General features: G+C 36.5%; 1 protein-coding gene across 1 annotated transcript in view; it reads right to left on the bottom strand.

The window, feature by feature from the left end:
• Positions 1 to 12,606, bottom strand: part of AQR (aquarius intron-binding spliceosomal factor) — a 46,969-nt gene that overhangs the window by 28,572 nt on the left and 5,791 nt on the right. Inside the window, exons 7-16 of the mRNA XM_058025994.1 lie at positions 11,198 to 11,266; positions 10,622 to 10,722; positions 9,901 to 9,977; positions 8,630 to 8,694; positions 6,622 to 6,738; positions 5,060 to 5,173; positions 4,206 to 4,309; positions 3,594 to 3,696; positions 2,460 to 2,580; positions 582 to 723 (exon numbers count right to left, since the gene is read on the bottom strand). Of these exons, the coding sequence (XP_057881977.1) occupies positions 582 to 723; positions 2,460 to 2,580; positions 3,594 to 3,696; positions 4,206 to 4,309; positions 5,060 to 5,173; positions 6,622 to 6,738; positions 8,630 to 8,694; positions 9,901 to 9,977; positions 10,622 to 10,722; positions 11,198 to 11,266 (1,013 nt within the window). The remainder of the gene's footprint in view (positions 1 to 581; positions 724 to 2,459; positions 2,581 to 3,593; positions 3,697 to 4,205; positions 4,310 to 5,059; positions 5,174 to 6,621; positions 6,739 to 8,629; positions 8,695 to 9,900; positions 9,978 to 10,621; positions 10,723 to 11,197; positions 11,267 to 12,606) is intronic.

Genomic DNA, 12,606 nt, shown 5'->3' with positions numbered 1-12,606 from the left:
TGCTACTGAATTAGATTCATGCAATCCTGCATTTTAGAATCGAAGCATAACATGACTTATATTTCAAAAAACAAAAGCAAGTTATGCTAGCATTATTCAAAAAACTCACAGAGACAGAAGATAAAGGAAAGGTAACAAAAAGCCAAGTACTGAGTATAAAAGACATCACACCAAATAAACCCTTTAAACCAAAAGAAGATTAAAATGTGGCAGATAGCAAATTCAAGAATACTCAGTAACATCCCCCCCCAAACAGAGGAGTTTATGACGTTTGCCTATTTTGTCAAGTCAGCCATGGAAAATTAACTCGCCCATCTTAACACAACTAAGGCTTTTTGTTAGCACCCAGCATGCTGCCTTTAACACACCTGCAGGGATACATAGCCACAAACCCCTAAAATATCAACCCTTGGCATGGTAACACCTTATGGAAGGAGTAAGTACAAACCACACTATTTATGTAATAATTTTAACACATTTGTTACTATGTACTTAGTATACACACAGTATCAGTTTTTGATTCCTAAACACACTTTGATTAGAAGGGAACTGACTGGCTTGCGCCAGTTAATAAATATTACCATGGCTTCATCCTACTGACACTGTCTTCAATGTCCTGCCTGATCTCATAGGTGGACTCCAAGCGGAAAAGATTGAAGTTCCTCAGCAGGTAGTCATGGAGAGTCAGGAACTGTAGATTCAACTTGGGAAGTGCAAGACAGCCTAAGGATTTCAGGGATGATGGACAAACAAAAAAAAAATTAATTGATACACTGTTTCTATGAATTCATACATAGACACACACTTTACTGTACATCTGCCATCGCAGTTATCCTTGGAGATTCTAAAAACCACCCCTTTTATCAATACACACCTCTAAAAAGCATGTACTTTTCAGGTTCTCTCTAAAAGATCCTGTACAAGATTGAACGAATTTTCATCCTTCTAGCACTAATACAGTGAACTACTTAAATATTAAATCCATCAGTGTATTCAGACAACAAAATGAAGTTTAGGAAAATCAAATGCACAACAAAGTAATGGTCTTTAGAAGTGCAACAATTAAGTTAGCATTAAAAAATTATGAAAAAGGCTAATAAAATAATAAAAACCATCCAACAATTTCCCTATTCCCATGCCTTATGTTTATTAGATGCCATAAAAACCATTAATGTACAAAAAAAGCTTTAAGTCACAAAATCAAATTTTAACACACATCTCTAAAGTGTATATTACTGCTTTGTTTTTTAAATGAGAAAGAAAAACAGAGGAAGATTAGATCCTACTACACAAGAAGTATTAGAACTCATAGACAGGTTCTAAAGCTTTTTCCATTGTTTTAGGATAGTCTTCGATGAAAATTTTCCATAATTTTAATTCCTATAAGTTACTCATCTAACATTACTGGACTACTATTACAATTTGTTATCTATGTTTAAGACCTCTGAAAGCATCTTGCTTATGAAACTTGCAATATCATTGTTGAAACCTTTCTCTGGTATAGGTACTACACACTGACTTTCACATGCACTGAGAAACAACAGCAATGAAGAAAGGCAGCAGAGCACAGTAATTTATATTGTGGAAAGTCTGATGGTGATAAAATACTTTAACACATTTCCCAACACCAAGTAAGAAACCCTGTCCTGTTAAGCTAGTTATATGCACAAAGGGCAAGGTGTGAAGCAACATCTCTTTAAGGCTGCACAGTGTTCATCTAAGAGACGTTCTTCTTCCCTCATTTCTAAAAGGAAATAGAAACAATACTCCTAACATTCTTGGGTTAAATTACTCTTACGTAAATTGCAGACCAAATTTATTTAATTACTTTTAAGAACACAAAAAAACCTTTGTAAGACCACAAAACCAACACTGTTTTGTTTGAAACCAGGACAAGAGAACACATGGAGATGAAAAAGAGAAAGTGTAAACTAAACCAAGAGAAGCAAAATAGAAAAAAAATACTTGTAACAGTCTGATAGCAAAAGAAATACTTCACGACAGCACCATCAATACCATAATTCCAAAAGGGTTCACCACAGGAGGAAATGTTTCCACTAGCAACCAGTGTTACTTGACAAATTACACCTCATCATTAACAAAATTTCTTTAATGCACTATTAAAAAGTCACAGTGATGACCTGCCTTCTCCTCCTGCCCTCCCCTCCCTCCCCCTCTGTAACCCATATTGCCATAAATATATTTGGCTGATCAAACATAAGCCCACAGCCCACAGAAGTCAACCACCCAGAACAGGATGAATGGCAGTAGAGCTGCTCTGACCTGCATTTAGAACCTGAATGGTTCAGAGCATCACAACAACCTGTGATACCCCCTGATCTTACTCTAAGATACTGGAAGATGCCAAAGTACTGTGTGTAAGTTTCTTCGACAGAATAAACAGAACACATCAGAATTCCTTTTTTTAATTGCAGCATTTACTGAACTACTAATCATACCTTCTCCAGAGTAATATTCAGTGGGCACAATATTTTCATCCCAAATAATCTTCTCTGTGGGATAGAGAGGCATCTGGTTGAGCTGCTGAATTTGAGATATTCGTCGCTCATGACGGGAAACCTAAAGAAAGGAAGCATTTCAAATCTCTGAGTCAAAAAGGAAAAATAAAGATACTTTTGAAACAGACAATAATTCATAAGGGGGTTACTTGAGTTTTCTCCATCAATATTTTTCTAATTAAATATTTTAATATAACTAAATGCAAACAGTGACATCAGAAGATGAACAAAGACATAGTCCAACTACTGGTCATAGTACAAGAATCAAACAATCCTTTGGGTATTCAGCAGACCAAAAATGGCACAACAGAATTGAAAATACTCAATCAAGGCTCAGCAGAGAATCAACTTCAAATAAAACTTACTTTACTTTCCATTAAAAATATGGTTGGTACCTAACTAATACTACTCATTCAGTAACAGTTAGTCTTTGTTTCCTCTTTGGAACACAAAAAAAGTCTATCCAATACTATAATATATTATCTGAACAAATATCTTTCCATGGCAGCCATAGGCATATCATTACCTTCAATACCGTAGAAAACCACATGAACTATTTTAAAAAAAACCAACCACGAAACAAACTCATGAATGAGATTTCAAAAAACAGCTACGGTATTCTGGTATCCAATTAGAAGCCTACAATAGTATTGCTACACCTTGAATATCCAAAAAACCATGATGTGCATCAAACAATATTTGAAATTGGTTTGGGGCCCAAATAGATACTGAATATCTAGATCTACTTTAGCAGATCTTTTTGTTTTTAAATGGGAAAAAAACTTTTTCAGAAGAACTCAAAACTGTTTCCAAGGCTCTGCTTATTGACCTAAAAAACACATAAATATAGTTTCTCATGGAAACTATATTTATGAATAGGCATTTTCGAATACTTAATTTATATAGTTTTAAACCCCATCTTAACATTCCAATTACTGCAACAACACTGCTGTGGCTCACAGGTGGCTCAGAAAACATTCTAAACGACTACTTTACTGCAGTGCAGCTGCTGGATGTAGCTATGCCTTGAGTTTTGAATAGAAGAAGCGCAAGGAGCATTATTCATGTTTTTACCAGCAATTCCAGCAGGAACTCCTTCTCGTGGCTCGTGTCCTGCCCCTCGGCCAGCGGCGGCAGCAGGCACAGGTACGACGCCACCTGGTGGAGAACGTTGGAGCTGCACGGCGAAAGGAAAACAAGAAGCCTCTGTCACACTGAAACCAGGGACAGCACTCACTTACTGCAGCTGCCTTTTCCGGAAAGACAACTCCAGCCGTCTGATTCCACCAGAGCTAAACAATTACGGGTCAGGCTTTTAAGTGAGGTTTGTGTATAAGGTGTAAGCTGAACCCCTCACCCACGATAACATGGCAAGGGGTGGATATTTTTGTATTATTTCAAGACCTGACACAGAAGCAAGCAACAAAGCATACACTGCCTTTGTCAAAATACATACTGCTATCCTTTTACTCACAGCATTTACAATGCAGTACAGTTAATACAGTGGCATGCTTTCATGATTTCTGCTGTAGTTCTTCTACTGAACAGAGTAAAAAAAATAAACTAAACAAGTTAGACGTTAACTACTGGCTATGCACATGAGAAGTCAGAAGAAAAAAGGCTGGAAATTTGTTAAATTTAATCACACTGAGAATCAAGAACTTCAATTTCAATTTGCTAACTTACCTAAGAGGTCCAAATAACTTCACCAGTGCATCACGAGTATCTACTGCAGCTACATTTGAGAGTGCAAAGTCGTATAATTCTGGGAAATGTGCAAACGCTGCTCTCTGCAAAAGATCCATGCATGGAAAGTGGATGTAAGCGTATTAATGAAATTATTTAGTAACAGTTTAAATACTTAGTAAAAAGTACAGTTTCTTCTGGTTCATAACATGACCCACTCTATGGACCCCACCAGGATAGAAATACAAGTCAGATTGAATCTCCATTTTTCTTAAGGCCATCTATTTGTTACTCCTCTACTTCTGACACACTATCTTCCTTATTTCACCCTTATACCACCATTTGTTGTCATTAAAATAAAACATAAGGATGCAGATACACAGCTTTGCAAGCAACTAAGAAAAGCCAGGAACAAGTTTAACTTAACCATGTTTCCTAGAATTGTTCTGTTAAAACTGATGCAAACAATTCTAAAAAGTGTGAGTGAATTTGTACAAGGGACCCCTATGTGCACACTGATCTTGAGGAAATGCTGCCACCTACTGCATCACCACAGGATCCTACAGCATTCTGCTTTCCCTTCTTAACAGACTCAACAGGAACAGTTCATTCTGGTAACACAAGGTCAAAAATGCTGATGTTTTGCTAGAGCATGTTAATTAGTCATAGTCTCATCCACCACTACACATCTTCAACTGCTACAGACAGCCAAGCTAAAGTTATTCCTGTAACTCAAGAGGGAAAATAAAGGGTTTGATTTGGGAAATAACCGCCTGCCTATCCCAAATGCAAATTAGACTACAACAGCAAAACCAAATCCTCTGTCTCTCATAAGCACTTCATCCTCTACTTACCTGCAGAGAAGTAATTCTGTCATAGTGAATTGTAGTCATCTCATTCTCTGTCAAAGCATTTCCAGTCTGATCATTGATTTCAAAGCCAGTGTAGAATTTGAGCATATCTAAAAGCTGAGACATCATCAATATAAATTAGTGGATTAACAATAAGAGACACCCCACAAACACGACAAACAAAACCACAGTTCAAGAGGGCAAATGCACAAACAAGAGCTCCTCAAAGTTCTAGAAGAACTGGGAATAGTATCTGAATTTTATACTTGGCTGATGCACAAAACAGTTTTGGTTAGGTATCTCATCTGCAAGCCATCAAAATTTCAGTATAGTCCACAAGCAATATGGTTTCTTGATATACTAGGGCTTGAAATTGAAACTCATCCAGTAAGGTGATCTAGCCAGAGGCTGTCATTGAACCCAACGTATAGCTTCCTGTTACCAAAAGGGAGAGGCCTTGTGCCTTTCTGCCCTCTCTGATGGCAGCTCTGAAGTTCATCTGACCTTCCAACAGGATTATTTAACTTGGGGGAAGAAAATAATTCAGATATGCTGCTGCCTTTGTGTACCATCAATACTGACCCTCAGCAAAAACGAAGAAGTGGCAGAGATGGGGGACAGCAAGCAGCAGGAAAAGCAGCTGAGATGCAGGAAAGGGGACAGATCTTCAGACCCTGCCATATAAAAAACAATGTACTAGCTATGAGTGAGTAAACTGAAGGACAGAAGTGAAAAACAGCTGCAGTGCAAAACAGGGTGAAGTCAAAATGAACGAGAGAAGATGCAGTGGTGACATCTTCTGCTATGTGTGTGGTAAAGCATGCCAGAAGCTGCACTGCTTTCTAGCTTGTACTTTTAAGAACTCAAAATCAGAAGCAGAAATATTACTTTGCTCTGGTGAGACCCCACCTGCAGTACTGTGTCCAGCTCTGGGGTCTCCAACACTAAAAAACCTTGTTGGAAAATGTCCGGAGGAGTTTACTATAGGGCTGAAGCACCTCTTCTGTAACAACAGCCTGAGAGTCGAGACTGTTCAGCCTGGAGAAGGCTCCAGGGAGACCCTATAGCTTCCTTTACAGTATCTAAAGGGAACTACAAGGATGGAGAAGGACTTTTCACTGAACATGTAGTCATAGGACAAGAGGGAATGGCCTTATACTGAAGGAGGGTGGGTTTAGATTAGACAGCAGCAGGATAAAACTTTTCACTGTGCGGATGGTGAAGCACTGGAACTGGGTGCCCACAGATGCCCCATCCCTGGAGGTGTTCATGGCCAGGTTTGATGGGACTCTGAGTAACCTGATCTAGTGGAACCTGTCCATGGCAGGAGCATTGGAAGTGGATGATCTTTAAGGTTTGTTCCAAGCCACTCTGTGATTCCATGAAAAGTTATGTGAGTAGTTACACACATAGGTACAGGTAAGAAAAAATACTGTGTGAAAGATTTAAATAAAGATGTAGTTTGTATCAAACAAAAGCCTATTAAAAAAAAAAAAAAGAAACCAACTGCAGCATTCAGAAACAAAGGGAATGAAAAAGTTATTTTCAAGAACATTGTATCTCACCTGGCAGAAGAGATGACCCTCTTTTTCTCTTTTAGCAAGACTAGACAGGTAACAGTGAACAACAAGATGGGAGTCATCCAACACTGTATTAAACCAGCGCCGTGTGGGGAGCAAAGCCTGTGGTAAATAACATCATGTTAATACAAGCAGCTCCTCAAAAAGTAAGACGTCCTGGCTTCTCAGGATTTTCCATTGCAAGAAGGCATATTAAGACAGCTTGCTGCAGTTATTTGCATATCTAATACCCTCACAAAGGTATTAAAGCAGCAGTTATGTATGCCAAGACACTGGGTTGATGCAGGTAAGCTGCTATGAACAGTCCTTTATATAACAGGGAGCATGGCATGAACTTGCCATGAGTGAGCAGTCATCCTGCCAGTCAAAAAGTAAATTAAATAAAGCAATTATTCTACTACTAAATGTCTACAGAATGATTGTGTGCTAAAAATGATAAGTCAAACTGCTTCAGCATTGTTTTAAATGTCTGTTTTCTACACTAACTAAATTAATTTTAAGCTTGAGGTCTTTAAAATTGCCAACTGCTTCTTCTAAATATGATAGGGTATCTTCCCTTCTTTGCAAAATACTCAACTGTTTTTCAAATCTTTAATAACAACACAAATAGAGATCTTTTCAATAAAGAAATAATAAATAGATTAAGCTGCTATATGTAGCAAATGTTGAACAGCATACAGAAGACCACAACAATTTAAGTGAAAAATGAGCTGTTCTCTGCAGACTGAATTTAGAAAGCCAGAAAGCCATCAGTATGATGTTTAGAACTGAGATGAAAAAAATAAAAAAAATCTGTAATAGAAAATGTTGGTTGCCTTGTACAATAATGATGAAAACAAACTCATAAAACCTTAAGAACTCTCCACTGAATTATTACTTTCAAATTATCAAATCACCAGTTTTGATATGCAGCATATACACTGTAATATGAAACAGTAATATTCTGAAAAAAGCCAAGTAAAAAGGGCCCATGTAGCCCACATGCTACAAAGGCAAAAAGACTTGAATTTACAGATAATTTCTCATTTGCTTGTTACAGTCACTTGAACAGACTTTCTAAACCTGTCTGAATTCTGATCTTTCTATAATACCTAGAGGGAACCAATCTTAGAAATGCTTCTAAGCATTTTAGGTCAGACTTTAGTTCACTTTCCAACACGTTTTCTCTTACCAGAGTATATTACATACATAAGACAGCAAGATCTAATTTAAATTATTCAATCTATTACAACTACAAGAACAGACTACTTCAGTGATTTAACAGAGTGAGCCTGCAGAAATTCACCACAAAAGCATTTTAAAGTTCCCTGTGACACTGTTTCAGAAAATGCTTGTTTTATTTCACAGCGCCTTCTGAATCTGAAGTTACTCTAAAATAATTACTCATGCAAAAAATTGCAAATGAATGCATTTTAATACTGGTACTGTGGTGCTTAAAACTGTCTCACTTCCTTGGTATCTGCTGAAAACTTCACAAAACCTTGCTCCGTGCCTTATGACTCTAATAAACTGCAGATCCCCAGACCTGGTACTTCTAAATAATGAAGTCTAGCCAAACAGGAATAGTTTGCATTTCAGACTACTGCTGCTTTCTGGGATTTAACCCAACAACACAAAAGAGACTTTAAGTGACCTGTTATGCACTGGGGGAAGAATAATTCTGAATTATTCCTACCAATTAAAGCATTACACATTTTCAGAAATGGCCAGTATTATTACCTCTATTCCAATTAAATCCTCTTCATTAAGCATTTTAGGATCCTAGTTTTGTCTGCTGGCTTATCAACATTGCTGGTCAGCTCCCAGTATGGATGCAATGCTACAACCTCTAATTTACAGATGGAAAATCACTTTTAAATCACTTTTAAACAACCACATGCACAGCTGTGACATAATCACCTCCTATTTGGAAAAAGGTTGTAATAATTACTTTATGCACTTTAACCCTAGAAAAGTACACCTGGACACTGGCTGAATCCATTTAAAAACTTACCTCAAGGTCTAGCATGAGTTCAATAAACCGCTCACAATAATGAACTTTGTCCATAGAAATAGGACCTAGACAAAAAAATTTTACAAAGTTTAAATTGATCCATATCACAATATACTTACACTTGAACAATTCCTTAAAAACTAAATAAATGCTACAAATATAAAAGTATTAATTTTAATCTTGTTAAAAGCTAATTAAAATATTATTCTCTTTTTAAAACAATCCTTATATTAAAAATTCTTCTGGTTAACAATGAAAGAGTAACAGAACCAGAATTTCAGGAGTGATTTTATCTGCTTTGAAAAACCTGGAATAACAAGCAAAAATGCTCACTTCCACAAGGTAACACTTGCCCATTATGCTTGTTAACAACTTTTAATGCCAGGTACTCAAAAATACATTTTTAAAAGCTGCAAACAAGATGTGTGCAAGAGGCCTTGACCATATTCAAAGGTACTCAGAGGTGACTCCTAAGGAGCCTTTAGAATCATGTCAAAACACACCACATCTCCCTTGATGACTTTCCAACTCTTACAGCCTCCAAAGAAATGTTGAAGTACATCTAAAACAGGTTTAGTATAATTAGGAAATCAGAATGGATAAGTATCCTTTCTGAGGAAGCCACATTACAAAATTTACAGCTTAGGTAAGAGCTGAAGTTTGCTAAGAGTTTAACAGAGAAAGGAAAACTCTGGGAACTGATTTCACCCAAATTGTGCTGTGCTTAGAGCATAATAACCCTTTTCTGTTAAAAGGCTAACACCTTCCTCCACAAACACTTTTCCTTTCTAAATCAGGCAAGGAGATAATTTTGCTTGTCACAATGACTCAAGAGCAGTCAAATCTTACAGAATTTCACTTCACTTAGGCTTTTGTTCTTACTGTAAATCAACAGTATGAACAGACAGAGCCTTATGATATCCATTTATACCATCTATTTAATAAGGTACTTAAGTAAGTATGAAATGCTTTAAGGCTCTAAGCACACAGTAAAGAATATCAGTTCCCAGAAATATTGTTTTTACTAAATACATACTGAATAGAAGGAGGTTTAAAGTAGCTTTTTACTGTTTAATTTTTAAAGTTTATACAGATTTGCATATTCATTTTGATATGAAATCCATGCAGACAGGCATAGTGCCCACTACAAGGCTCATCTGAATAAGGTCCCCAACCTCAGGCTTCTACCCTAAGGACTAGTTGCTTCAGCAACACAAAAAGATTTTCAAACAGATTACCAGATAACAAAGTAACATAAGAAACACAGTTACCTGAGACAGGTATGGACTTTAAAACAGAAATGAATTTCTGAATGAGCTGTGAAAGAAATCTTCTCTCTCGATATGCTCTAAAATTGGACATAAGACAAAATAATTAATACTCCTTAAATGCAGACTGGAAGGATATTGTAGCTTTCACAAATACAAAGTTAGCTGCCTCAAAATTATTATACTGATAGTAGGCTGCTTTGAAACACACCTAAACTGTTTAGATGAAAACTTTTCTCTCTGCACTCAGGAAGACAGATTAGCAGCCTACATTTTTGGGCACAGAAACTGGTTAACAACCTATGCTTCTTATGTGTCAAGGAGAAGTCAGTCCCCTCCTACACCTTAGCACAAAGCATTGGAACATTTAATTTTGGTGAGATAGACACACATTACTGAAATTCTTGCATAAGCTATATATACCTAAGAGTGAAACACTTGCTAAAGGTTGTGAAAAAAAGTGAGAAGTTACATGAATATTCTTTTGTGCCTTCATCCTTTAGTTTTAAGATTTGAAATCACAAATTCACTGACCAAATAAAATATAAAGTTCTGTAACAGTATTTTGCATAAAAACTACTGAAAAACAGAACAGCTTCCAGGAGACCATGTATGCTGAATTCTCATTGGCCATAGGTATTCAAAAACCACCTTTTTCATTGAAACAATTTATTTTAGCTGAAACACAATGAATGCATTAAGGAAAAAAGGCTTCTGTACATACTGCATTCTTGACTCTTCATCCATTTTTGCATCATTTTTCTTAATTAGATTCCAGAATTTTCTTAGTTTTGGTGTCTTTTTCAACTCTTGTTCCAATCGATTCTGTAATGTTAAAGTGATATTCAGTCACCAAGGAACCTTGTTTTCATGAGATAAAAATACAGTCCAGTCTTTTTATTAAAAAAAAAAAGGAAAAAATATATAACAGACTGAAATAAAGAACTGTCTCTGTCTACTCTCACTAAGTATCACTGTGAAACAAAAAGGAAATAATGCTAGAGAGTCCAGCCATGACTAGATGTCAACTCAACTGCCTCCCTGTGACCTCATGGCCTTGTCTACAAATTATAGCTTGAAGAAGCTATAAACAACAAAGCTCAGTTTTCTGAAAAATTTCATAAAAAACATTATTACATGGAAATTTACAACAAAAAACCAAAAAGGATTTAGCAAAGCAGACAAAAATGTAATTCCACAGCAATGCTGTAAATATTAGAGTTCCTCAACATGAGAATTCACTGTGCAGGATTTGGACACTGCCTAAAACTGCTCTGCCAGTTAACAGTGTTATGCTTACAGGTTGTAGAGCCATCCACATGGGTAAGGAAATCAGCTGCTGCACCTGTCCTCTGATCAAATCCACTTCCTGTTAGAAAGTCACAGATGGTAAAAAATTTTAGAACATTCTTATGTTTTCTGATATGCCTGTCTTACAAAATACATCTATGTACAAATCTGACAAAAACATTTATATTGTTTTATCAGATTTCACAACTTCCTAAGAGGAACCTGCACTATAACCCTACCCAGAGACACCTCTGTACTTTAGGTTCTTTTCATGGAGTCTGTCAGTTCTTAACACTTCACCATGGGCCCCATCCCTGCAAGTACTTTTAGGACAAAAGCTGCTGAGAACTGATGTTCCTTCTCCCAGCATTTCTTATTCCTGAACTCACCCACCGTGCTTTCTCTACTTGTTTTTAAGCTGTTCTTTGTCTCCTGGAGCCCTTAATTTATCAAGTTTCTCTCACTTCTACACTCTTCCCATTGTCTGAAACAAACCATTTTCTCCATGTCAGTTCAAACGTGCTCTCTCCAACTATGCCTATGATCTGGATCCACAAAGTTTTCCTTCTTTCCTGAGCTACTGAAAAATTTCAATTAGCATGTTAAGTACGTCTTCATGGACAAATACTCCATTCTCAGCATTCTGAAACTTAAAACTTCAGTGCTCTTCACTAAAAACCCTACTGTGACTATTCCATTCTGCCTTTCACAAAGAAGGGCAGCTTCTAATAACAGTGTGCTTCCACAGGAACATTTTCAACAGTTTCCCTATGATGTTTTACTAGAAATATGCTCTACAAGAAGGATTCTGTAGTCACCATCAAACTATGTAAAGTGAAGATGCATTTTACCATTGTGGCCACTACAGAAAAACACTATCTCAATAAACTATACACATAAAATTCAAGATGGCTACTGGCTCCCAAAATCATTCCTAATCCCAAAATCAACTAATACACTTTCTATGTTGTTTTGTCTGAGAGACAATTTTATTTGTGCAGACACTGATTTTGGATAATACATCCCACATGAACTATAAGTAAGGAAAAAGCCCAGCAGCAAGAGAGGTTAGAGAGCACTGCTACATATAACAGGTAAAGTGTTCTTCCTGCTTGCTACTTAGGATCTTTAACTCTGTTTTAACCACAGATTGAGAACACAAGTTGGTCTAATGCTTTCTTAAAACTAACTCAGGAGAACTGCAGATAAAAATTTTATCTAAACCTGGTTTCAAAAGTGAAAAAAGCCTCACTGTCTTTCTCAATAATTAAGGGAAATAATTTTTGTGCTATTTCTTAGGCAAACTAAAGAGAGCACAGTAGTAACTAATCGGTTTTAAATGTGAAGCATCTTTTCAAAAATAAATACATAAATTTTACAGTACCGTTTTTAATACAAAAATTTATATTAAATCCTGTT

This window comes from Melospiza georgiana, chromosome 6, assembly GCF_028018845.1.
Source record: "Melospiza georgiana isolate bMelGeo1 chromosome 6, bMelGeo1.pri, whole genome shotgun sequence".
Lineage (NCBI taxonomy): Eukaryota > Metazoa > Chordata > Aves > Passeriformes > Passerellidae > Melospiza > Melospiza georgiana.
Note: the sequence above shows the minus strand (reverse complement) of the source record. Positions and strands in the feature narration are given on the sequence as shown.